The sequence below is a fragment of the Drosophila sulfurigaster genome, chromosome 3 (assembly GCF_023558435.1).
Source record: "Drosophila sulfurigaster albostrigata strain 15112-1811.04 chromosome 3, ASM2355843v2, whole genome shotgun sequence".
NCBI classification, from domain to species: domain Eukaryota; kingdom Metazoa; phylum Arthropoda; class Insecta; order Diptera; family Drosophilidae; genus Drosophila; species Drosophila sulfurigaster.
This window is the reverse complement of record NC_084883.1, coordinates 9,409,978-9,436,696: the sequence shown is the minus strand read 5'-3', so window position 1 is coordinate 9,436,696 and position 26,719 is coordinate 9,409,978. Positions and strand designations below refer to the sequence as shown.

General features: G+C 34.1%; 2 protein-coding genes and 1 long non-coding RNA gene across 3 annotated transcripts; all 3 read right to left on the bottom strand.

The window, feature by feature from the left end:
• Positions 1 to 1,856: 1,856 nt before the first annotated feature.
• LOC133845495 (serine protease grass-like) lies at positions 1,857 to 12,433 on the bottom strand. Its single transcript, XM_062279968.1, has 10 exons — positions 12,303 to 12,433; positions 12,070 to 12,239; positions 7,024 to 7,228; positions 6,915 to 6,957; positions 6,662 to 6,843; positions 6,201 to 6,604; positions 2,774 to 2,978; positions 2,665 to 2,707; positions 2,412 to 2,593; positions 1,857 to 2,353 (listed from the first exon to the last, which is right to left on the bottom strand). The coding sequence occupies exons 1-10, from the start codon at positions 12,379 to 12,381 to the stop codon at positions 1,947 to 1,949; spliced, it is 1,920 nt and encodes a 639-aa protein (XP_062135952.1). The 5' UTR covers positions 12,382 to 12,433; the 3' UTR covers positions 1,857 to 1,946.
• On the bottom strand, positions 3,074 to 3,598 carry LOC133841083 (uncharacterized). Its single transcript, XR_009894257.1, has 3 exons — positions 3,497 to 3,598; positions 3,262 to 3,447; positions 3,074 to 3,198 (listed from the first exon to the last, which is right to left on the bottom strand). It is a non-coding gene; the product is annotated as an uncharacterized LOC133841083 (long non-coding RNA).
• Positions 12,434 to 19,369: 6,936 nt separating the features above from the next.
• On the bottom strand, positions 19,370 to 20,590 carry LOC133841081 (serine protease grass-like). Its single transcript, XM_062273354.1, has 4 exons — positions 20,358 to 20,590; positions 20,249 to 20,291; positions 19,996 to 20,177; positions 19,370 to 19,937 (listed from the first exon to the last, which is right to left on the bottom strand). The coding sequence occupies exons 1-4, from the start codon at positions 20,443 to 20,445 to the stop codon at positions 19,525 to 19,527; spliced, it is 726 nt and encodes a 241-aa protein (XP_062129338.1). The 5' UTR covers positions 20,446 to 20,590; the 3' UTR covers positions 19,370 to 19,524.
• Between the last annotated feature and the right edge of the window lie 6,129 nt (positions 20,591 to 26,719).

Below are 26,719 nucleotides of genomic sequence, written 5' to 3'. Positions count from 1 at the left end.
TTATGTTAGCAGGCAGATCAAGTTTGTTTCAAATTTTTGCCGCGCCCACTTCCGCCCCCGAAAATCAACAAAAATCGAATAATAAGCGTTTTAAGACCAGAGTCCTGCATTCTGGTATATACAATAATAACTATAGTAATTGTGATTCCTGAAAATTTGGTTGCGATCAGATAAAATTGTCGAAGTTATTAAAGAAACACTTTTGTATGGGCAAAGACGTCTATTTACTAGGGCTCTTAGTTTCTTGGCTGACAATCTGGTATATTGGTACTATATTTATATAGTATATTTTTATTATTTTCGGTATATTTTGAGAATAAAACTGTAATATTTTGCTTTTATTCAAAATGGGTAGCGGGTATCTCATAGTCGAGCACACTCGTCTGTAACTTTCTTACATGTTTATTTTCGTGGAGGTTTTTGTGCTAAACTTGATTTGATTTAACTGAATACGAGGGTTGCTATTTATATTTCTGGCCTTATAATGAAAATGCGAATATTTATAAAAAAAAATGGATTTATTGTTTGTCACAGTATTCTCCAGCAAGATTTATATACTTTTGAATGCCCTCAAATCAATTGTCGAAGCACTTTTTCCACTCTGATTGAGGCACCTCCAAAACATGGTTTTTGAACGCTTTAACAGCATCTTCTGACATCGAAAATCGATGACCACGCCTTTTTTCGATGATGTGCGGGTATAAAAAGAAGTCATTGGGTGCCAAGTCAGGGCTGTACGGCGGATGACCCATGAATTCCACGTTTTGACCACAAAAAAAGGCGCGGGCTTGAGCTGGTGTGTGAGAGTTCGCGTTGTCATGGTGCGGAATGATCCATCTTTTCTTGTTCGTTTTTCGAATTTCTACAAGGACTTCAGGCTTACAAATTATGGTGTACCACTCAGAATTGACCGTCCTACATTGCTCAAGCGAAACAGTCGCCACATGACCAGTTTTACCGAAGAAACAGGCGACCATTTGCTGAATAGTGCTTCCTCCACGAACAAGGTTCGTTGGATTTGGCTCGTCTTCAAAGATCCACACGGTCGATTGCTGTTTTGTTTTGGGCTCATAACCATAGATCCATGATTCATCACCTGTGACTATCTTATAAATGTCTTTTGAAGCAATTTTTCCAAAATTTCTTTGAACCAATCCACACAATTGTCAAATTGTGCGGGATCCAATGAGAACAATCCTTTTTTACGACCAGGTGTTTATGCAATATCGAATGTATTCTGGTGGAAGAAATGTCAAAGGATGCCACTATCTCACGATATGTCACATGATCTAGCATTATCAGTTCACGCACGGCATCAATGTTTTCTGGCACAACGTCTGTTTTTTGACGACCTTCACAACCTTCGTCTTTCAGCGAGCATCGGCCACGATAGAATCCATTAAACCAGTATTTCACAGGGCTATAGGATGGCACTTCATCGCCATATAAAGATTTAAGTTCATCGGTGCACTCTTGTCGTAATAATCCAAGTCGAAAGTTGTGAAAAATTATTGCTCGAAAGTGTTCACGAGTTAATTCGATTTTTCTGCCGAGGTAAGTTTTTGATTAATCGTTTATCGATATCAAACGTGGTCGCACATGAAAAAGTTCTATGGAGCTTTTATCGATAAAAGTCCAAACTTTTTTTGGGAAATAGCCAATTGGTCCTAATATGGCTAAAAGTAACCTAGGCCAGAAACTTAAATAGCAACCTCGTACTAATACATTATTTGTATTGTGTGATCTACAATTCTGAATCTAAAAGACACTTTTATTTGAGGTTGTCAGCAAGACATGACAATTATATAACAAAATACAGATGTTAAATACTCCAGCATTAAAAATTACATTCCAACCATTATCAATAAATTTTATAGAACGTCTTAATTAACGTGAATATTTACTGCTATATGAACTTTGAATTGTAGTAAATTAGATTGTTCAATTTATTTGGTGGCAATCTTGTAGGCGATCCAGCGAATGTAACTGCCGACGTTTGTGTAGACACCCGGATGACCGTCACCGCATGTGCGGGATCCAAAACTCACAACTCCATACTGTACAAACCGTTGATAATCATTCGAAAAAGCCACATATGACAGTGGTCCACCCGAATCACCATTGCAAGAGTCTTTTCCAACGCTCCCAGTGCATATTTGAGTTGAAGATATTTCTCTATAATATGATTTCTGGCATATTGAGTGGTCTACTCGATTTACACCGGTTTCCATTGGAACATCAGAAAAACTAGTGTTTTCGGTTCTACCCCACCCAGTCACACGGAATCTTTGCATAGTCTTGACATTGTTTTGAAGAATCTCGGACGTTGGCAGGCAAATGGGCGTAATGCTTTCTGTCAATAATAAGAAACTAAATGCTGTTTTTTTAAGTTAAGTTATTGACGGAAATACCTCGGAACTCTACGTCTTTGGAGAGTTTCACTAAAGCAATATCATTAGGACCAGTTTGACGTGAGTACTTTTCATGCACAAAAATGCGTTCAATGCCAATATCTTCAACTGGTAGCGCACAAATATTCCCATTGCAATCTCTTTCCTGTCTAATGCTGTGTTCTCCCAGACGCACAAATAGTCTATGATGAACAAATAAATGTTGTAATTAAATATTACACATTAAATAAGATTTGAATAGTAGATTGCTTACAGTTTTTGATTTGAGAAGCAATGAGCAGCTGTTAGTACGTAACCTGAAAAATCAATAACCGAAGAAAATATTAGCATACAACTAAATGTTATCCAAGTTATTCACTCACGTTTGTTTATCAGCGTGCCGCCACATGTGAAAGTATTCTTTCCATCATTGGTTCTAAAATTGAGAAGCGCCATCCAGGGTCTGGACATTAATTGAATTTCAGTACCACCAATTATCTTATCCATTTCAAATCTTCCGCAATCTTCTATTGACAGGTCGTGAATTGCCTGATCAATCTTTTCATTTTCTTCACAGCACACATATCTCTAAAAGTGAATATTTTTCATTAATGTTTTTAGAAAAAAAGCGGAATTACCGTATTATTTGTCCATGATGCACAGCTTGATTTATTGACATACAAGATATTTTCGCCTGTGGGTTGAATTCCACGATTTTTTTGCAAAATAATATTATGAATGAACGAACATTGTCTTAGGAGTACACAATATCCCGGTTTTGAATCGCCTCTAATGCATAATGTGTCCGCTAAACCAGGTTAAGAAATTTGTGATGAAAAATTACCACAAATTTAAGAATTGAATACTATACCATTTCTTTCAACTTCGATAGGCGCAAAAGCGATCGCTGAACCAAAAACAAGAAAGAAAATTACGCTGAGCTTGAACATTATAGCTGGAGATCCGTAAATGCACTGCGTTTTAATCTCAAATTTCACAGCTATATAATGTTTTTCAAACTCGTATATAAGAAAACAGTGCTTGTCGCTTGCTTATACTGAATATATAAAACCTCAATAAGTGAGTAATGAAATAGCTACATATACATACATATGTAAAAATAACAAAGCTTCTTTGCTCACAAGGGGTGTGATTAAAGCTTATTAGTATATCATAATAATTTTTACATTCTTCCTTTCCACTGTTTATTCAAAAGTTTTGTTATGGCAGCCATTCTATAAGTTTAAAGATTTTATAATTTTTATGTCATATAATTTATATACTCACATCGATATCGATTTGATTTTTCAGTAATTATAAAAGCCAACTAATATCAAGAGAGTCGAGAATAATTTATAGAGGGTAATGTGATACAAAAGTATTATATATGTGTGCCTATGTTTCCTAGGGTAGAAGGAGGCATTTCCGACACTATAAAGTACATATATGTATATAGTCTCAGCGTCAACAGCCAAGATGATATAGTCATCTGTCCGTATGAACACCTAGATCTAAAAACAATAAGATGTAGTACTACAGTTTTCGACAGCACCTATTATTGTTGCACGCATAAGAAGTTTGGTTAATTTAATCGAATCTAATAGCAATCGTAATTTTAAAATTAGAGTAATGCATTTTATTACATACACTACGACAAAAATGACAAATATAGCTCTTGATGCTGGATGGTAGTTGCCTTGGTTGAGAATCTGGCATATTTTATATATATTTTTAACACTGTGTGCTGTGCGGCTTACCAAGCTTTGATTCACATTGTAAGCAATCAATGTGCAATGTTTGGACACTCTTTTTAAGAATAATTTAAATTATGTAATGATTTTAATTTAATATTGAAAAAACAAATTTAAGTGATCGCCAAAATTGTGGCTATTTATCCAATTAGCCCTTGCTTCCTGGTTAAATAGCTGAAGAATGCCGAAGCCGCTGCTGCATCGAATAACCACATTGCAGATAACCATGATCTTGAATAAAAGGGCCAAGATGATCTGGCTATACATTATATATGCATTCGGAATTGGCTCAAGGCACAGTTCAATCATTTTGAATATATAACAGATACTCGATATCCAGTAGAGTGAGAAAAGCAATAGAAAGGGTCCAAAATAAAAGAGCATTCTTGTGTCCAATGGAATCTTATCTCCTGAGCGAACAGTTTGATTGTAATAAATCCATTCCAAGAAATTACAGCAACAGTATTTATAAAGTCTGTACAACATCAGAATTATCAATACATTGACAACTGGCACAGTAAATGCGTCGAATGGCAAAATTGATGAATATGTCACGTAGATTTCACTCGACTTGAACCAGAGATGTCCTTTAGTCACCTTGTTTAATTCCGGTATTACAGCTGCCCCTAGAAGCATCAGCCAAAGATATGACACGGTTAGAAAGCATCGCAGCCACACCATCGAGACTTTCTGTAGTTCCAAGCGGTTCTCCCGTCGTTGTGGCATATTTTGTTGTTGTATATTTTATTTCAATGTAATTTTAATTTAAAAATGATTGTATTTATTGAATACGAAATACTTTTAAAAGTTTCATTTTCTATTTACTAACATTATAATGGCAATGCCTACTAATGAAATTGAAATGGTAATTGTAAAAAAATGTACGGCTATTGTGTGGACTGAAATCGTTAATACACATATTTGAAGCTTGCTAGTATCTTAAAGAATATTCTTATAAATAAATATTAATATATATAAATATTCTTATAAAACCGTCCCAAAAGAACTTAATCAAAAAGTTAATTGATACTGTAAACGAAGAATAATTCTCGTTTAAAATATGAAAGTTTTATGAAAACTGCGTAAATAGATGTGATAATTCCTCTAACTTAAATATTAATAATTTTATAATATTCTCAAGTTTGAAAAAGGTTAGAATTTTCTTTTTTGCGTATTAGGTTTTTCCTTTAATTTAAATATTCATAATATTATAATATTCTCAAGTTAGAAATATGTTTGAATTTTCTGTTTTTCGGATGAGGTTTTTTACAAATCTTTTTCCCCCATAAAGTTTTATGTTATATTATTTCATTGATTTTTTACTAAGTTAAAAAGACCGAATTGACCTGTGCTCTTTTTTCTCTTTACATTTGCGTTATTTTTTTACAACGTATTGAATTAATATAATATATTATTATATACTGTTTTTTGATACAAGGATTTGCAATGGAGATTCTTTTGGCTCTACAGCCATTTATTATAATCGCTACCCATAGGGTAGAAAGGTATTATAACTTTGTGCCGGCAGGAAATGTATGTAACAGGTAAAAGGAGGCATCTCCGACCTTATAAAGTGTATATATTCTTGATCATCGTTAACAGCCGAGATGACATAATCATGTCCGTCTGTCTTGTTATGTTTGAACGCAGATCCAGTTTGTTTCAAATTTTTGCCACGCCTACTTCCGCCACCGAAAATAGACAATAATCGAATAACCAGCGTAGTTTTAAAGCTAGAGACTTACCTAACCATTCGGCTATTGACACTGAAGAAGAATCGGTGATGCCATATTTACTCTGTTACATACTTTTAAAATTAGCTAAAATACATAATACTTCTACTCCATTTTCGTTGGATTTTGGTATTTTTATTTATTATAAAAATTCAATTAAAATTGCAAATTAAATTGAGAATCCAAAAGTCACTTCCATGTTATATAGTGGGCAACACAAAAATATCTGAACAATTATTATTTGGTATTTTTAATCAATGTCCTGTCATTGAATTGAATTGCAATATCGCTGTTAAAATATAATATTATTTAGATTGCTCAATTTATTTGGTGGCAATCTTGTAGGCGATCCAACGAATGTAATTGCCAATGTTTGTATAGACACCCGGATGACCGTCACCGCATGTGCGGGATCCAAAACTCACAACTCCATACTGTACAAACCGTTGATAATCATTCGAAAAAGCCACATATGACAGTGGTCCACCCGAATCACCATTGCAAGAGTCTTTTCCAACGCTTCCAGTGCATATTTGAGTTGAAGTTATTTCTCTATTATATGATTTCTGACATATTGAGTGGTCTACTCGATTTACACCGGTTTCCATTGGAACATCAGAAAAACTAGTGTTTTCGGTTCTACCCCATCCAGTCACATGGAATCTTTGCATAGTCTTGACATTGTTTTGAAGAATCTCGGACGTTGGCAGGCAAATGGGCGTAATGCTTTCTGTCAATAATAAGAAACTAAATGCTGTTTTTTAAATTAAGTTATTGACGGAAATACCTCGGAATTCTACGTCCTTGGAGAGTTTCACTAAAGCAATATCATTATGACCAGTTTGACGTGAGTACTTTTCATGCACAAAAATGCGTTCAATGCCAATATCTTCAACTGGTAGCGCACAAATATTCCCATTGCAATCTCTTTCCTGTCTAATGCTGTGTTCTCCCAGACGCACATATAGTCTATGATGAACAAATAAATGTTGTTATTAAATATTACACATTAAATAAGATTTGAATAGTAGATTGCTTACAGTTTTTGATTTGAGAAGCAATGAGCAGCTGTTAGTACGTAACCTGAAAAATCAATAACCGAAGAAAATATTAGCATACAACTAAATGTTATCCAAGTTATTCACTCACGTTTGTTTATCAGCGTGCCTCCACATGTGAAAGAATTATTTCCATCATTGGTTCTAAAATTAAGAAGCGCCATCCAGGGTCTGGACATTAATTGAATTTCAGTACCACCAATTATCTTATCCGTTTGAAATCTTCCGCAATCTTCTATTGACAGATCGTGAATTGCCTGGTCAATCTTTTCATTTTCTTCACAGCACACATGTCTCTAAAAGTGAATATTTTTCATAAACGTTTTTAGAAAACAAGTAAGAAAGCTCGAGTCGAGTGTGCTCGACTATGAGATACCCGCTATCCATTTTTAATAAAGGCAAAATATTGCGGTATTATTTTCAAAATGTATCGAAAATACTAAAAATACTAAAAATATACCAAATGGTATGTTTGGTATATCGATATAGTACACCATTCAAAATATACCATAGACGGCACAATGGACCAGATTATCGGCCAAAGCAACTAAGAGCCCTAGTAAGTAGGCGTTTTTGCCCATACAAAAGTATTTCTTTAATAACTTCCACAATTTTTATCTGATCGCAACCAAATTTTCAGGAATCACAAATACTATTGTTATTATTGTCTATACCAAAATTCGCTCTAAAGTTACGCTTGTTATTCGATTTTTTTGATTTGCGGGGGCGGAAGTGGGCGTGGCAAAAATTTGAAACAAACTTGATCTGCGTGCAAACATAACAAATGCTGTCGAAAAAAAAATTATAGCTCTATCTCTTATAGTCTCTGAGATCCAGTGTTTCATACGGACGGACGGACGGACAGACGGACATGGCTAGATCGTCTCGGCTGTTGACGCTCATCAAGAATATATGTACTTTATAGGGTCGGAGATGCCTCCTTCTACCTGTTACATACATTTCCTGCCGGCACAAAGTTATAATACCCTTCTACCCTATGGGTAGCGGGTATAAAAAGCGGAATTACCTTATTATTTGTCCATGATGCACAGCTTGATCCTTTGATATACGAGATATTTTCGCCTGTGGGTAGAATTCCACGTTTTTTTTGCGAAATAATATTAAGAATGAACGAACATTGTCTTAGGAGTACACAATATCCCGGTTTTGAATCGCCTCTAATGCATAATGTGTCCGCTAAACCAGGTTAAGAAATTTGTGATGAAAAATTACCACAAATTTATGAATTGAATACTATACCATTTCTTTCAACTTCGATAGGCGCAAAAGCGATCGCTGAACCAAAAACAAGAAAGAAAATTACGCTGAGCTTGAACATTATAGCTGGAGATCCGTAAATGCACTGCGCTTTAATCTCAAATTTCACAACTATATAATGTTTTTCAAGCTCGTATATAAAAAAACAGTGCTTATCGCTTGCTTATACTGAATAAATAAAACCTCAATAAGTGAGTAATGAAATGGCTACATATACATACATATGTATGGGTATAAAAATAACAAAGCTTCTTTGCTCACAAGGGGTGTGATTAAAGCTTATGAGGTTATCATAATAATTTTTACATTCTTCCTTTCCACTGTTTATTCAAAAGTTTTGTTATGACACACATTCTATAAGTGAGAGCCTTAGATATACATATTTTAAAGATTTTATAATTTTTATGTCACATAATTTATATACTCACATCGATATCGATTTGATTTTTCAGTAATTATAAAAGCCAACTAATATCAAGAGAGTCGAGAATAATTGATAGAGGGTAATGTGATAAAAAAAGTGTATGTGTGTGTGGGAATGTGTCCGTAGGGTAGAAGGAGGCATTTCCGACACTATAAAGTACATATATGTATATAGTCTCAGCGTCAACAGCCAAGATGATATAGTCATCTGTCCGTATGAACACCTAGATCTAAAAACAATAAGATATATATAGTACTACAGTTTTCGACGGCATCTATTATTGTTGCAATAATAATTTTAAAGTTATAGTAATGCATTTTTTTACATACACTAAAACAAAAATGACAAAAATAGCTCTTGATGCTGGATCGTAGTTGCCTTGGTTGAGAATCTGGCATATTTTATATATATTTTTAACACTGTGTGCTGTGCGGCTTACCAAGCTTTGATTCACATTTTAAGCAATCAATGTGCAATGTTTGGACACTCTTTTTAAGAATAATTTAAATTATGTAATGATTTTAATTTAATATTGAAAAAAACAAATTTAAGTGATCGCCAAAATTGTGGCTATTTATCCAATTAGCCCTTGCTTCCTGGTTAAATAGCTGAAGAATGCCGAAGCCGCTGCTGCATCGAATAACCACATTGCAGAGAACCATGATCTTGAATAAAAGGGCCAAGATGATCTGGCTATACATTATATATGCATTCGGAATTGGCTCAAGGCACAGTTCAATCATTTTGAATATATAACAGATACTCGATATCCAGTAGAGTGAGAAAAGCAATAGAAAGGGTCCAAAATAAAAGAGCATTCTTGTGTCCAATGGAATCTTATCTCCTGAGCGAACAGTTTGATTGTAATAAATCCATTCCAAGAAATTACAGCAACAGTATTTATAAAGTCTGTACAACATCAGAATTATCAATACATTGACAACTGGCACAGTAAATGCGTCGAATGGCAAAATTGATGAATATGTCACGTAGATTTCACTCGACTTGAACCAGAGATGTCCTTTAGTCACCTTGTTTAATTCCGGTATTACAGCTGCCCCTAGAAGCATCAGCCAAAGATATGACACGGTTAGAAAGCATCGCAGCCACACCATCGAGACTTTCTGTAGTTCCAAGCGGTTCTCCCGTCGTTGTGGCATATTTTGTTGTTGTATATTTTATTTCAATGTAATTTTAATTTAAAAATGATTGGATTTATTGAATACGAAATACTTAATAATTTACTAACATAATAATAACAATGCCTACTAATGAAATTGAAATGGTAATTGTAAAAAAATGTACGGCTATTGTGTGAAATCGTTAATACACATATTTAAAGCTTGCTAGTATCTTAAAGAATATTCCTATAAATGAAAAACCGTCCCAAAAGAACTTAATCAAAAAGTTAATTGATACTGTAAACGAAGAATAATTCTCGTTAAAAATGTGAAAGTTTTATGAAAACTGCGTAAATAGATGTGATAATTCCTCTAACTTAAATATTATTAATTTTATAATATGCTGAAGTTTGAAATAAGTTCGAATTTTCTTTTTTTGCGTATTAGCATTTTGCAAATATTTTTCCTCCATTCGAATTATATACATATATTATTTTATTGATTTTTCACTAATTTAAAGGCAGATTTGACTTGTTCTTTTTTTTTTTCGTTACATTTGCAATATTTTCTTACAAAGTATTTAATTAATATATTATTATATATTGTATTTTGTTACTAGGATTTGCAATTGAGATTCTTTTGGCTATACAGCCATTTATTATACCCGCTACCCATAGGGTAGAAAGGTATTATAACTTTGTGCCGGCAGGAAATGTATGTAACAGGTAAAAGGAGGCATCTCCAACCTTATAAAGTGTATATATTCTTGATCATCGTTAACAGCCGAGATGACATAATCATGTCCGTCTGTCTTGTTATGTTTGAACGCAGATCCAGTTTGTTTCAAATTTTTGCCACGCCTACTTCCGCCACCGAAAATAGACAATAATCGAATAACCAGCGTAGTTTTAAAGCTAGAGACTTGCCTAACCATTCGGCTATTGACACTGAAGAAGAATCGGTGATGCCATATTTACTCTGTTACATACTTTTAAAATTAGCTAAAATACATAATACTTCTACTCCATTTTCGTTGGATTTTTGTTTTTTTCTTTATTACAAAACTTCACTTAAAATTGCAAATTAAATTGAGAATCTAAAAGTCACTTCCATGTTACTTAGTGGTCAACACAAGAAAATCTAAACAATTATGATATTATTTGTTATTATTAATCAACGTACATATTTACTGTCATTGAATTGAATATCGCATTTAAAATAATAATTAGATGTTCAATTTATTTGGTGGCAATCTTGTAGGCGATCCAGCGAATGTAACTGACGACGTTTGTGTAGACACCCGGATGACCGTCACCGCATTGGGGGGATCCAAAACTCACAACTCCATACTGTACAAACCGTTGATAATCATTCAATAAAGCCACATTTGACAGTGCTCCACCCGAATCACTATTGCAAGAGTCCTTTCCAACGCTTCCAGTGCATATTTGAGTTGAAGATATTTCTATATTATTTCTATATACTTTCTGGCATATTAAGTGGTCTACCGGATTTACACCGGTTTCTATTGGAACATCAGAGAAATCAGTGGTTTCGGATTTACCCAACCCAGTTACACGGAATCTTTGCACAGTGTTGACTTTTTGTTAAAGAATCTCGGACGTTAGCAGGCAAATGGACGTAATGCTTTCTGTCAATATTGAGAAACTAAATGTTGTTTCTTAAATTAAGTTATTGACGAAAATACTTCGGAATTCTACGTCTTTGGAGAGTTTCACTAGAGCAATATCATTATGACCAGTTTCAAATGAGAACTATTCATGCACAAAAATGCGTTCAATGCCAATATCTTCAACTGGTGGCGCACAAATATTCCCTTTGCAATCTCTTTCTTGTCTAATGCTGTGTTCTCCCAGACGCACAAATAGTCTATGATGAACAAATAAATGTTGTAATTAAATATTACACATTAAATAAGATTTGAATAGTAGATTGCTTACAGTTTTTGATTTGAGAAGCAATGAGCAGCTGTTAGTACGTAACCTGAAAAATCAATAAGCGAAGAAAATATTAGCATACAACTAAATGTTATTCAAGTTATTATCAACGAGCCGCCACATTTAAAAGTATTATTTCCATCTTTGGTTCTAAAATTGAGAAGCGCCATCCAAGGTCTGGACATTAATTGAATTTCAGTACCACCATATGAATTCTTATCAATTCCAAATCTTCCGCAATCTTCTACTGACAGATCGTGAATTGCCTGGTCAATCTTTTCATTTTCTTCACAGCAGACATATTTTTAAAAAGTGAATGTTTTTTATATAAAATGATTGAAAAAAAGAGGAATTACATTATCATTTGGCCTTGATTCACATTTCGATTTTTGTATATACAATCTATTAGCGAATGTGGGTGGAATTCCAGGACGTATTTCCGAAAAAATATTTTCAATGAACGAACATTGTCTTCGGGGTACACAATATCCCGGATTTGAATCGCCTCTAATGCATAATTCGTCCGCTAAACGAGGTTACAAAATTTGTGTTGAAGCATCATCACAAATTTATAAATTGAATACTATACCATTTCTTTCAACATCGATAGGCGAAAAAGCGATCGTTAAGCCAAAAGCAAGAAAGAAAATCACGCTGTGCTTGAACATTGTAGTTCGAGATCTGTAAATGCACTGCGTGCTAATTTCAAAATTCACAACTATATAAACTCGTATATAAGTAAATAGTGCTTATCGCACTTACAATAATTTACTATATTTTAAGAATAATATCTCACTGTTTGGATTTTATTATGAAAGTTTAAATTTTTAATGAAATTTATATTTATATATGTGAAGTATGGCAATACTGGTTGCTTGCAACGAGTGGCAACGCGAGCTTTGGGAAAGGATATGGCAGCACTGATCACGAAAGCAAGACCGACGAGAAGTCAGTTGGTGTGTCGGCGTTGACGGGAACTGTTGTCCTCTAATCGTGTTGATCATTAATCTGTTTAATTTATCATTACTCCATCTCGTCTATATTTTCTATCATTAAATTACTCTACTTTGTTACATTTGGCGGCTCAACAGCCTGAAGTTTGGTATTATAAAACAGAATTAATTGTGTTGAAACGGCGTTGAAAACCAAATCGAGTGTACATATTGTCGAGTCGCGATTAATGTGTGCATGTGTGTGCATGTGAACAATGAGAAAAACAGCTGCAATATAAAAAGCTAAAGTTGAAAGAGGACAGACATATATGCTGCGAAGCAGAGAAACAGTGAAGACAGAAGAAGTGAAAATCAAATCGGTGGAACTTGCGAGAAATAGCGCAACAAACAGAGTGAAGCAAGAAGAAGGAAAAAAAGAATTATTGGAAGTTGCAAGAAATAGCACAAAGAAAAAAAGTGAAATTGAACTGGCGAAAATAGAGCAGATGATTGAACAAAATCAAGTGAATTTTCAACAAATAATACAATTATTAAACTTAAAAATTCAAGCCGATGAGATAGACCGGCAAGAGCCAAAAGTGTCAGTAGAAGGTTTTTCCAAAGTTGTGCCAGATTTTTATGGAGGGTCAGTGCCAGTGGAAATTGGTTTAATAACTTCCAGCTAAACGCGACGCATACGGGTTAAACGAGAAACAAAAATACGTAAAATCGAATACGTAAGTCGAAAATGACAAAAACGGCTCAGTTGTTCCTTGAATCTGACTTTGTATGTAATTACGGAGAACTAAAAAGCAAGCTGTTCAAAAGAGAATACGAAAGTGCAGAGATACATACAAAACTGAACGAAAGGAAGAGACAAGATGTTGAAAGTTTCCAAGAATATGTACTGCAGATAAGAAAAATTGCTGCCTTGGTAACGTCGAAACAAAGTCAATTATTCACTACATAGTAAATGGCTTAAATATTGCAAAAGAGTTTAAATATAGCATGTACGGTTGCAAAACTTTTAAGGAACTAAAAGAATAATTCTGCGATTATGAGTCTGTAAAAGAAGTCGAAAACCAAAAGAACGGAACGAAAGAAAGAAAACGTAACCAGAACAGCGACAACTCTAAAAACCAATCTCGTTGCTTCAATTGTGGTTAAGTCGATCTTTTGCGTAAAGACTGCGTAGCTAAAACGAAATGCTTCAAATGTCAAGAATATGGACATATTTCGGTAAATTGTCCTAACGCTATAAAAGCCGTTCAAGTTGTTAAAGCAGATAAGCGACTGAAAATTATAAAATTAAACAACGTTGAGGTATCATGCCTGGTTGATACAGAAGCTGACGTGTCTATTGAGAAGTTCTCAGTTTATAAACGCTTGCCTGCAGTGAAGCTCAATAAATGTACATCTGTTTTGCGTGGCATGAGAAAAGTCAGTACAATTCCATTGGGCGAATTCGAAGGAGCCGTAAGTGTACAGTCGATTCAAAATGGATTTAACTTTTCTTCGTCGTCACGCTGACCTTAATCAGATGAGTATTTATAATATGGTTGAAACAAAAGTTGATATAAATGCTCGCCTGCAGTGTGAGCGGAGCAGCGTACGTGGCGATGCGAGCAGCAAGGAACACTTGCAGCTGGAGCGTGAGCTCTAGGAGGCGCGTCAAAAGCTTCAAACGAGTAATGCAAACATGAGCGAGGCGCAAAGGCGTGAGTAAAAGTTGCAGAAAGACTTAGCCAAGTTGCAATTGGAATAGCAGCAACAGAGCAGCGACAACGAGGTGGCCATGAAGGAGCTGCAAGAGCGACTGGAGATCACAAACACCGAGCTGCAGTACAAGGAGCAGTTGGCACGAGAAGATGAACAAAAGATCGCCGACGAACGCTAGTCGAGGCTATTCAGGTGGCCAATGCCAATTTATCGGCCAAAAATGCGGAGCTTTCGACAGTGCTGGAAGTGTTGCAGGCAGAGAACAGCGAAACGGCGCAAATCTTTGAGTTGTTTGAGATGGAGGCGGACATGAGTGCCGAAAGACTTATTGAGAAGCTGCACGGCATGAAGCAGGACGTGCAGCAAACGCACAGCGCACTTAAGTTGCAGCAGAGTAGCAAAAAGCAGTTGCAGGAGCAACTGCAGGAGTTGCAACAACCCGATCAGAGATTGCAGGGCACAGCTATCGAGGTAGCTGAGCAACTGCGTCAGCTCAATCAGTCGAATGGTGAATTTGCAGGAAACTGTGCAACAAAAGCAGTACGACAAAAAGCGTAAAAAGGTGTATGGCTACAAAGAAGGTGACTTTGTTGCTGTGAAGCGGACACAATTCTTTTCTGGGAAGAAATTACACAATAATTATCATGGTCCATATGAGGTAATAAAAGTGAAACGCAATGGGTGTTTTGAAGTCAGAAAAGCTGCACAGATCGAGGGGCTCAATATTACTAACACAAGTTCTGACAATATGAAGCTGTGGCAGTACGTCGGGTACAACGATGAGTGTTTGTCGTCTGGGACAGACGATGCTTATCAGGAAAGGGTATGGCAGTACTGATCACGAAAGCAAGATCGACGAGAAGTCAGTTGGTGTGTCGGCGTTGACAGGAACAGTTGTCCTCTAATCGTGTTGATCATTAATCTGTTTAATTTATCATTACTTCATCTCTTTTATATTTTCTATCAACAAATTACTCTATTTTTTTACATATATATATATATGAAAATTTGCTATTTTAAGAATAATATCTCACTGTTTGGCTCTTATTAGGAAAGTTTAAATTTCCAATGAAAGTTTTAAACTGCCCACTAAGGAAATAGATATGGTAATCAGCCTAAATTGAAAAAGCCAAATTGGCCTTAATTTAATTTGTACATTTGTTATTAGTAAATTTTCTCATAAAGTGGTCAAAGGATATAATTATATATTATATTATGATACGGATATTCGAAATCGACAAAGGATGAAGGTCTCAGAGTTCCATAAGATCATTGTGCTTTAACTATACTTATATTATTTTTAACTGTTCAATTGACATGATAAATCAAAACTTTCGTTATCAGCGTATTTTCATTAAAAAATTTAAAATTAACTTGATCTGGTTCTTTTTTTATATTTACAATCAAATATGGTATGAAATTATTAAATTAATTAAAGAGAAAAACTATTTAAAAAATAAAATTAATAATAATAAGTAAATGTGTCGACACATGTGAAAGCATTACCAATTTCGTTCTTAAAATTAAGAAAATCCTTTTCGGCAATTGTCTTATCAATTCCAAGTCTTTCGCAATCCCTTATTGATAGTCAATCTTGTATATATATGAATGTATTTAATATGAATTTGTAGAAAACATGTAAGAAAGGTGCAATCAGGTGTGTTTGCTGTGAGATAAAAGCAAAACACTGCGGTATTTTTCTAAAAATATACCAAATGGATATTCCTAAAATATACAAAAATATACAGAAGGCTATATTCAGTATAGTAATAGATTCATAATATACCATAGATTACAAATTATATTAGATTATTAGCAAAATCATCTAAGACTCGATTTTTCAATTGGCCTTAAATTCAATTTTTTCTTTATTATTATTTATTATATTATTTATTCTTGTGAAAATTCGTTTAAGTCGTCATTATTCTTTCAAAATAATACGGATACTATTGTTCGTCGTCGCTTGCAGATTTATTTATTGTGCTCCGGGAAAATATATTTAATACTTTACTTTGCCATCTTTCCCATATGAGCCTCAGCTTCAACATGAGCCAATTGAATTTCGCCCAAATGAAATCGTTAGCATCATCAAAAATCAAATGAATTCGAAACAAGTAAGAAAATTACAGTCGAGTGTGCTCGACTGTGAGATACCCGCTACCCAATTTTAATAAAGGCAAAATACTGCGGTATTACTTTCAAAATATACCGAAAATACTAAAAATATACCAAACGGTATATTTGTTATATCGGTATAGTACCGCATTCAAAATGTACGATAGACAGCACAATGTACCAGATTGTCAGTCAAAGCAACTAAGAGCCCTCGTAAGTAGGCGTTTTTGCCGATACAAAAGTATTTCTTTAATAATTTCCACAATTTTTATCTGATTGCAACCAAATTTGCAGGAATCATAACTACTATAGTAATTATAGTATATACCAAAATTCACAACTCTAGCTTTAAAATTACGCTTGGTATTTGATTTTTTTGATTTGCGGGGGTGGAAGTGGGGTGGCAAAAATTTGAAACAAACTTGATCTGCGTGCAAACATTACAATTGCTGTTATAGCTCTATCTCCTATAGTGTCTGAGATCCAGTGTTTCATACAGACGGACGGACAGACGGACATGGCTAGATCGACTCGGCTGTTGACCCTGATCAAGAATATATATACTTTATAGGGTCGGAGATGCCTCCTTCTATCTGTAACATACATTTCCTGCCGGCACAAAGTTATAATACCCTTCTACCCTATGGGTAGCGGGTATAAAAATCTCCTGGCTGCGACCACATAACTCCCAAAATGATAATCAAGCTCCTATATTGGGCCGTTTGCACTATCACCCAGCTTTTCAATGCCATCGCAAAACTTGGCCACTATCCAGTGAGATGGAAAACGACAATTATTATAATAATAGCAAAGCTGGGAAAAGACCACACAATCCCCACGTCCTATAGACCTATAACTTGCATGCTTATCTAAACTCTTTGAAAAATGGGTTTTGACTCACTAATTTGGATTTCGTGAAAAGCACGGAACAATTGAGCAGGTCAACCGGATAACATCAGAAATTCGGAACGCGTTCGTTTCTCAAACATTTGAAATTCTGGCTAGAAGGCCTAATGTACATGATCAAAATAATACTCCCCAACAACACCCACAAGCTTTTAGAGTCTTACCATTATGACAGAAAATTTGGTATAGTTGCAACACTGCTATATCTGATGATTTCACTGTTGAAGCTGGAGTTTCTCAAGGTAGCGTGCTAGGGCCAACACGATACGTCCTCTACACAACAGACATCCCGACAAGCACACGAATAATAACATCTACGTTTGCTGATGATGCAGCTAATCTTAGCCGCTCGAAATGCCCGAGGCAAGCAACTGCGCAGTTAGCTCTTCATATGATCGATGCTGAAAAATGGCTATCAGATTGGCGAATTAAAGTGAACGAACAAAAATGCAAGCATCTTACATTCACCCTGAACAGGCAAAACTGCCCATCGCTAACATTAAACAATACTCTACTCCCGCAAGCAAACGAAGTGACATATCTAGGAGCACCACAAACGGGTGGTTAAAAACAAAAGTTTGTGCCTCGAGCGGGCTCGAACCCGAGCACCCCAACATCTCGGCTTGCACTTGACCACCTGAGCTATCGCATTGCTTATGAACCCTCTAAGCATACAGATACTAATATAGACGAGCATGTACATACAATACATACATAGCAGGCAGTTTTGCCCATACAAAATATTTCTTTAATAAAATCCAAAATATTTATTTACTATATAATTGTTGTAAATACAATTAAAAAAAAAACAAGTAAGAAAGTTACAGTCGAGTGTGCTCGACTGTGAGATACCCGCTACCCATTTTTAATAAAGGCAAAATATTGCGGTATTATTTTCAAAATATACCGAAAATACTAAAAAAATACTAAAAATATACCAAATGGTATGTTTGGAATATATAGATATAGTGCACCATTCAAAATAAACCATAGACGGCGCAATGTACCAGATTGTCGGCCAAAGCAACTAAGAGCCCTAGTAAGTAGGCGTTTTTGCCCATACAAAAGTATTTCTTTAATAACTTCGACAATTTTTATCTGATCGCAAATTTTCAGGAATCATAACTTTTTTTAGTTATTATTGTATATTCAAAAATTCGTCTAGCTTTAATATTACTCTTGTTATTATTGATTTGCAGAAGCGGGAGTGGGCGTGGCAAAAATTTGAAACAAACTTGATCTGCGTGCAAACATAACAAATACTGTCGAAATTATAGCTCTATCTCTTATAGTCTCTGAGATCTAGGTGTTCATACGGACAGACGGACATACTTTTATACGGACATACATTTATACTTTATAGGGTCGGAGATGCCTCCTTCTACGTGTTACATACATTTCCTGCCGGCACAAAGTTATAATACCCTTTTACCCTATGGGTAGCGGGTATAAAAAATACGGATAGAAAAATTCTACCCCTTGTAGTGGATGTGCCGGATTTGTGGAGTGAATATCCTTTACAAGGGGTAGAATTTGTCTATCTATCTATACAAAGTATATGTACATATATATTGTTGATCATCTTTAACATCCGAGATGATATAACCATGTCCGTCGGTCTGTCCCCATGAAACACTGGATCTCAGAGACTATAAGAGATAGAGCTATAATTTTTATTTTAAGATCATTTGTTATGTTTGCACGCAGATCCAGTTTGTTTCAATTTTTTGCCACGTCCACTTCCGCCACCGAAAATAGACAAAAATCGAATAACAAGCGTAATTTTAAAGTTAGAGACTTGCCTAACCATTTCGGCTATTGACAGTGATGAAGAATTTATATATTTTATCAGATCGGAGATGCCATATTTACTCTGTTACATATTTTTAAAATTAGCTAAAATACATAATACACTTCTACTCCGTTTTCGTTGGATTTTTCTTTATTATAAAAGTTCAATTAAAATGGCAAATTAAATTGAGAATCTAAAAGTCACTTCCATGTTATATAGTGGACAAGACAAAAATATCTGAACAATTATTATTTGTTATTATTAATCAATGTACTGTCATCATTTACTGTCATTGAATTGAATTGCAATATCGCTGTTAAAATATAATATTGATTAGATTGTTCAATTTATTTGGTGGCAATCTTGTAGGCGATCCAGCGAATGTAACTTCCAATGTTTGTGTAGACACCCGGATGACCGTCACCGCATGTGCGGGATCCAAAACTCACAACTCCATACTGTACAAACCGTTGATAATCATTCAATAAAGCCACATATGACAGTGGTCCACCCGAATCACTATTGCAAGAGTCCTTTCCAACGCTTCCAGTGCATATTTGAGTTGAAGATATTTCTATATTATTTCTATATACTTTCTGGCATATTGAGTGGTCTACTCGATTTACACGGGCTTCCATTGGAACATCAGAAAAACTAGTGTTTTCGGTTCTACCCCACCCAGTCACATAGAATCCCTGCACAGTGTTGACTTTTTGTTGAAGAATCTCGGACGTTGGCAGGCAAATGGGCATGATGCTTTCTGTCAATAATAAGAAACTAAATGCTGTTTTTTTAAGTTAAGTTATTGACGGAAATACCTCGGAACTCTACGTCTTTGGAGAGTTTCACTAAAGCAATATCATTAGGACCAGTTTGACGTGAGTACTTTTCATGCACAAAAATGCGTTCAATGCCAATATCTTCAACTGGTGGCGCACAAATATTCCCTTTGCAATCTCTTTCCTGGCTTATGGTGTGTTCTCCCAGACGCACATATAGACTATGATGAACAAATAAATGTTGTAATTAAATATTACACAATAAATAAGATTTGAATAGTAGATTGCTTACAGTTTTTGATTTGAGAAGCAATGAGCAGCTGTTAGTACGTAACCTGAAAAATCAATAACCGAAGAAAATATTAGCATACAACTAAATGTTATCCAAGTTATTCACTCACGTTTGTTTATCAGCGAGCCGCCACAGGTGAAAGTATTCTTTCCATCATTGGTTCTAAAATTGAGAAGCGCCATCCAGGGTCTGGACATTAATTGAATTTCTTTACTACCAATTATCTTATCCGTTTCAAATCTTCCGCAATCTTCTATTGATAGATCGTGAATTGCCTGGTCAATCTTTTCATTTTCTTCACAGCAGACATATTTCTAAAAAAGTGAATGTTTTTATATAGGTTGATATAAAAAGAAGAGGAATTACCTTATTATTTGGCCATGGTGCACAGCTTGATTTCGTGACATACAAGATATTTTCGCCTGTGGGTAGAATTCCACGTTTGTGTTGCGAAACAATATTATGAATGAACGAACATTGTCTTAGGAGTACACAATATCCCGGTTTTGAATCGCCTCTAATGCATAATGTGTCCGCTAAACCAGGTTAAGAAATTTGGGATGAAAAATTACCACAAATTTATGAATTGAATACTATACCATTTCTTTCAACTTCGATAGGCGCTAAAGCGATCGCTGAACCAAAAACAAGAAAGAAAATTACGCTGAGCTTGAACATTATAGCTGGAGATCCGTAAGTGCACTGCGTGCTAATCTCAAATTTCACAACTATATAATGTTTTTCAAGCTCGTATATAAGAAAACAGTGCTTGTCGCTTGCTTATACTGAATAAATAAAACCTCAATAAGTGAGTAATGAAATGGCTATATATACATACATATGTATGGGTATAAAAATAATAAAGCTTCTTTGCTCACAAGGGGTGTGATTAAAGCTTATGAGTATATAATTTTTACATTCTTCCTTTCCACTGTTTATTCAAAAGTTTTGTTATGGCAGCCATTCTATAAGTGAGAGCCTTAGATACATACATATTTTAAAGATTTTATAATTTTTATGTCACATAATTTATATACTCACATCGATATCGATTTGATTTTTCAGTAATTATAAGAGCCAACTACTATCAAGAGAATCGAGAATAATTGATAGAGGGTAATGTGATACAAAAGTATTATATATGTGTGACTATGTTTCCTAGGGTAGAAGGAGGCATTTCCGACACTATAAAGTACATATATGTATATAATCTCAGCGTCAACAGCCAAGATGATATAGTCATCTGTCCGTATGAACACCTAGATCTAAAAACAATAAGATATATTTAGTACTACAGTTTTCGACAGCACCTATTATTGTTGCACGCATAAGAAGTTTTTTTAATTTTATCGAATCTAATAGCAATCGTAATTTTAAAATTAGGGTTTTACATAGACTAAGACAAAAATGACAAATATAGCTCTTGATGCTGGATCGTAGTTGCCTTGGTTGAGAATCTGGCATGTTTTTAACACTCTATGATTGTAAATTGATATATCATATAGACTTTGGTATATTTTAGCGCCTACTCAACATTCGGTATATTCATGTGGTATATTTCAAGAATAATGCAATCGGATCTAGCTTTCTTACTTGTTTAATTTACCATTTCGCGATACTTTGGAATGTTCTACGACTTTGACTTAAAATCTATCAATTTCATAACTGAGTGCCAATAAATTCCTTTCTCTAGCTTTTTAAGCTTTTATGGATTACATCTGGCATATTTTTTATATATTTTTAACACTGTGTGCTGTGCGACTTACCAAGCTTTGATTCACATTTTAAGCAATCAATGTGCAATGTTTGGACACTCTATTTAAGAATAATTTAAATTATGTAATGATTTTAATTTAATATTGAAAAAACAAATTTAAGTGATCGCCAAAATTGTGGCTATTTATCAAATAATCCCTTGCTTCCTGGTTAAATAGCTGAAGAATGCCGAAGCCGCTGCTGCATCGAATAACCACATTGCAGATAACCATGATCTTGAATAAAAGGGCCAAGGTGATCTGGCTATACATTATATATGCATTCGGAATTGGCTCAAGGCACAGTTCAATCATTTTGAATATATAACAGATACTCGATATCCAGTAGAGTGAGAAAAGCAATAGAAAGGGTCCAAAATAAAAGAGCATTCTTGTGTCCAATGGAATCTTATCTCCTGAGCGAACAGTTTGATTGTAATAAATCCATTCCAAGAAATTACAGCGACAGTATTTATAAAGTCTGTACAACATCAGAATTATCAATACATTGACAACTGGCACAGTAAATGCGTCGAATGGCAAAATTGATGAATATGTCACGTAGATTTCACTCGACTTGAACCAGAGATGTCCTTTAGTCACCTTGTTTAATTCCGGTATTACAGCTGCCCCTAGAAGCATCAGCCAAAGATATGACACGGTTAGAAAGCATCGCAGCCACACTATCGAGACTTTCTGTAGTTCCAAGCGGTTCTCCCGTCGTTTTGGCATATTTTGTTGTTGTATATTTTATTTCAATGTAATTTTAATTTAAAAATGATTGTATTTATTGAATACGAAATACTTTTAAATGTTTCATTTTCTATTTACTAACATAATAATGGCAATGCCTACTAATGAAATTGAAATGGTAATTGTAAAAAAATGTACGGCTATTGTGTGGACTGAAATCGTTAATACACATATTTGAAGCTTGCTAGTATCTGAAAGAATATTCTTATAAATAAATATTAATATATATAAATATTCTTATAAAACCGTCCCAAAAGAACTTAATCAAAAAGTTAATTGATACTGGAAACGAAGAATAATTCTCGTTTAAAATGTGAAAGTTTTATGAAAACTGCGTAAATATATGTGATAATTCCTCTAACTCTAAATATTAATAATTTTATAATATTCTCAAGTTTGAAAAATGTTAGAATTTTCTTTTTTGCGTATGAGGTTTTTCCTTTAATTTAAATATTAATAATATTATAATATGCTCAAGTTAGAAATAAGGTAGAATTTTCTGTTTTTCGGATGAGGTTTTTTACAAATCTTTTTCCCCCATAAAGTTGTATGTTATATTATTTCATTGATTTTTTACTAAGTTAAAAAGGCCGAATTGACTTGTGCTCTTTTTTCTCTTTACATTTGCGTTATTTTTTTTTTACAAAGTATTAAATTAATATATTATTATATTCTGTTTTTTGATACAAGGATTTGCAATCGAGATTCTTTTGGCTTAACAGCCGAAGGTAAATTGAAAATCTTTTTATTTTGCAAAGTTCAATGTTAATGATTCCTCATATCGTTTTTATACCCGCTACCCATCAAAATCAAAAAAATCGAATAACAATCGTAATTTAAAAGCTAGAGTTGCGAATTTTGGTATATACAATAATTACTATAGTAGTTATGATTGGTTGCGATCAGATAAAAATTGTCGAAGTTATTAAAGAAATTCTTTTGTATGGGCAAAAACGCCTACTTACTAGGGGTCTTAGTTGCTTTGGCTTAAAATCTGTTATATTCTGCCGTCTATGGTATTTTGAATGCGGTACTGTATAGATATACCACATATACCATTTGGTGCATTTTTAGTATTTTTGCATTATATTCGGTATATTTTAAGAATAATACCGCAAAATATATTGCTTTTATTCAAAATGGGTAGCGGGTACCCCACAGTCGAGTACACTCGACTGTAGCTTTCTTACTTGTTTGGTTTTGTTTTAAGAATTTTGTCATGGCCAATGTTTTCATTTTGGTCAATGACAGATTCAGACATTCACATGACTACAAACACTTCATCGATATAAATGGTGCATTTATAGTATTTAAGTTTAATTAAGTTTTGCATTTCTGTTAGAATCGATATTGCTCTTATTTATTTAATATATACATACATACATATTGTATATGTGAGGGGTTACAATATTTACTCAACTGTAAGGTTATGTGGAGACACTTAAACAAACTTTAACATTTCGTTGTTTCATAAATTTATATTGCAAAATAAATATTTGAATCATGTGAAGAATAGCAACTGTTAAGTGAAGCACTTGTGATTTAGCTTCGTCTTAGTATTTTCTATTCATTTTTCTAATATACTATATAATTGCGAACTGAACGATAAGTGCATTAGGAGATGTGGGATAAGTCTTGCATATCTTTCATGAATGGAAAAAAATATTGTATTATTTTGGTTATTAAACAAGTAAGAAAACTACAGTCGATTGTACTCTGTGTGAGACATCCGCAACCCATTTTAAGTAACAGCCAAACAGGGCGGTATTGAGTTTAAAATGAATGAATGTACCGCAAAAGTACTAAAAATATACCATTGGATATGTGGTCACGGGTCGCGAATGTACGTAACTTTAACAATCAATATAAAAAGATTGATTACAGTAAACCCAACGATTATTCATATTTAAAATATTTATACCAAAATAACTTCACACGCGAAGTTTCATCCATGCACTTAATTCAAAGAAATTAAAATAAAATTATGTTTGCGGTCGCGAACGTACGATTAGAACATAGATAAGAAGAAAAATAAAAATGACCAGTTAATTGAACATTTTTTCGCTCACTTAGCATTTTTCTCTTCTTATTGGATTGCTATTAAGAGATTTGGTAGAAAAAGTGCAAACATATCTTATAATTACCTTGTGAAATAATTAAACATAAAAATGCATTTAATAGTAGCTAAAAGTAAATAAACTGTATTAAATTGCATTGTATGTAAAGTGCGAATGGAAAGAGTTAAGCCAAAATTTGCTAAGCTTTATTTTAAAAGTTAATATGAAAAGATTGTGGTTTTTGCAACAAGTAACCACATTACATTTTACCACGAAAAAAGTTGTTTATATAAATAAGTAAAAAATACAAAATTAAATATTAAAAAATCAATTGATGGCGGTGCTCGTTAAAAAAAAACTCCTCGTAATAAAAACCTCACAATTATTAAAATATATTTTTTACACTGCATTTAAACATTTGGAAACACAAGAGAGAAATACTAAGAGTTTTTTTTGCTGACAAGTCGGCAATATGCAAAAAAGCTTCTTGAATAACTTATAAGTGTGTTATGGTTAGTTACCCTAGTTCAATGTCGCCTTTTGCACATTTTATTTATTTTTCTATGTTAAATGTTAAAATGCTCTGACTAAAATAGTCAGCCAAAGTGAAACAAGTTGACAAGTCTTAAGTAAAATGCGAAAAGCGGAACTTGGTAAGACTGAGTAGCAGAGGACCACAAAGAGAAGGCGAACAACACAAGTTAAAAGTTTCGATTTTTATTATGCGTTAAGTAATCATTGTCAATTTAAAAAAGTTTATGTATTGATATATAACTTTTCATAATACAAACATAAAGTGCAATGCCGTTTTTTTTTTATTATCTTTTACTTTTTATTTTGCTGCTTTAAATATTTTCGTTGCTCTCTTGGTCCATTGAATAGATACAACCTTGTGACAGCCTCTACTCCAGAGTTCAATCAAACATTTATTTTAGCAAGCAATTCCCAATTATTCACATTGGCAATAGCAAAGTATTTCAGCAATACACTCAAAATTAATTGATCCATTACGCGACAGATACCTGAATATTTTATTTTTTTTATTATATGCACTAGTACTGCGTATACGCAACGTGCACACATTTTTATTGTGGTGTAAAAACATTTGATTTCTGGCGCGTTTTCTGGTTGATATTATTGTACTTACGGTGCTTCCTCTTGCCATTTATTATTTTCCTCTTTCATTAAAATGCCGCAGGTGCCAGTCAGCTGTAAGAATTCATGTGTTCATGCGTATAACCGATTCGATCTTAAATATTAATTTTTTCCGTTGTATAAGAGTCGAGTGTGATGGCTGAACCAATCAATTTGTTTCACTTTAATTTCTTATATTGACATCTTTATGTCGTTAAATGAAAATAGACTCAGTTTTTGAAGATGAAGCTTTACGAGTTGGTCTCGGCAATTATTATGGCAGTTATTATTTTGCCAGTTTGAGCTAAAAAGTGTCCCAATGGACAGCAATGGAATCAAGCGGGAAAGAAATGTGTTAAATATTATTTAGGTCCGTAATCACGTAGCTGCGTCACACACAAAATGATAATCATAATAAAATGTAATAAACACAAAAAAGGCATTAATAACTGTGGCAAAAGGTAAGAGAGGTGACTATTAGTCTGAGTGGCACAAATATTTAGGCAATGTGGCACAACAAAAACAACAGAAACATCATCAGAGCAGAGTTCTCATTTATAACATTTAGGGACAACAACGAAGAGAGAAACTAGCGACAAGAAATAATGAAGGGCATGAAAAATTAAATGCCATTTTGTGGAGCTGGCGAAATGAATGACATCCATACCAAGTTAACTCAAACAATGCGAATATGATATCCTTTTGTAGTGCATTCTGTTGTTGTTGAACAACTGACAACAACTTGTCAGCAGAGCGCATTGTGAGCGTTTTTC

What these genes read in the sequence shown, in the direction of transcription:
- LOC133841081 (XM_062273354.1), bottom strand. Translation starts at nt 20,445, where the DNA reads ATGTCCAGACCCTGGATGGCGCTTCTCAATTTTAGAACCAATGATGGA. An exon ending in CGGCTCGCTGATAAACAAAC is followed by an intron (nt 20,292 to 20,357) that starts GTGAGTGAATAA and finishes TTGATTTTTCAG; the next exon opens with GTTACGTACTAACAGCTGCT. An exon ending in TGCTTCTCAAATCAAAAACT is followed by an intron (nt 20,178 to 20,248) that starts GTAAGCAATCTA and finishes TGTTCATCATAG; the next exon opens with TCTATATGTGCGTCTGGGAG.
- LOC133845495 (XM_062279968.1), bottom strand. Translation starts at nt 12,381, where the DNA reads ATGTTCAAGCACAGCGTGATTTTCTTTCTTGCTTTTGGCTTAACGATC. An exon ending in TATCGATGTTGAAAGAAATG is followed by an intron (nt 12,240 to 12,302) that starts GTATAGTATTCA and finishes AACCTCGTTTAG; the next exon opens with CGGACGAATTATGCATTAGA. An exon ending in AGGCACGCTGATAAACAAAC is followed by an intron (nt 6,958 to 7,023) that starts GTGAGTGAATAA and finishes TTGATTTTTCAG; the next exon opens with GTTACGTACTAACAGCTGCT.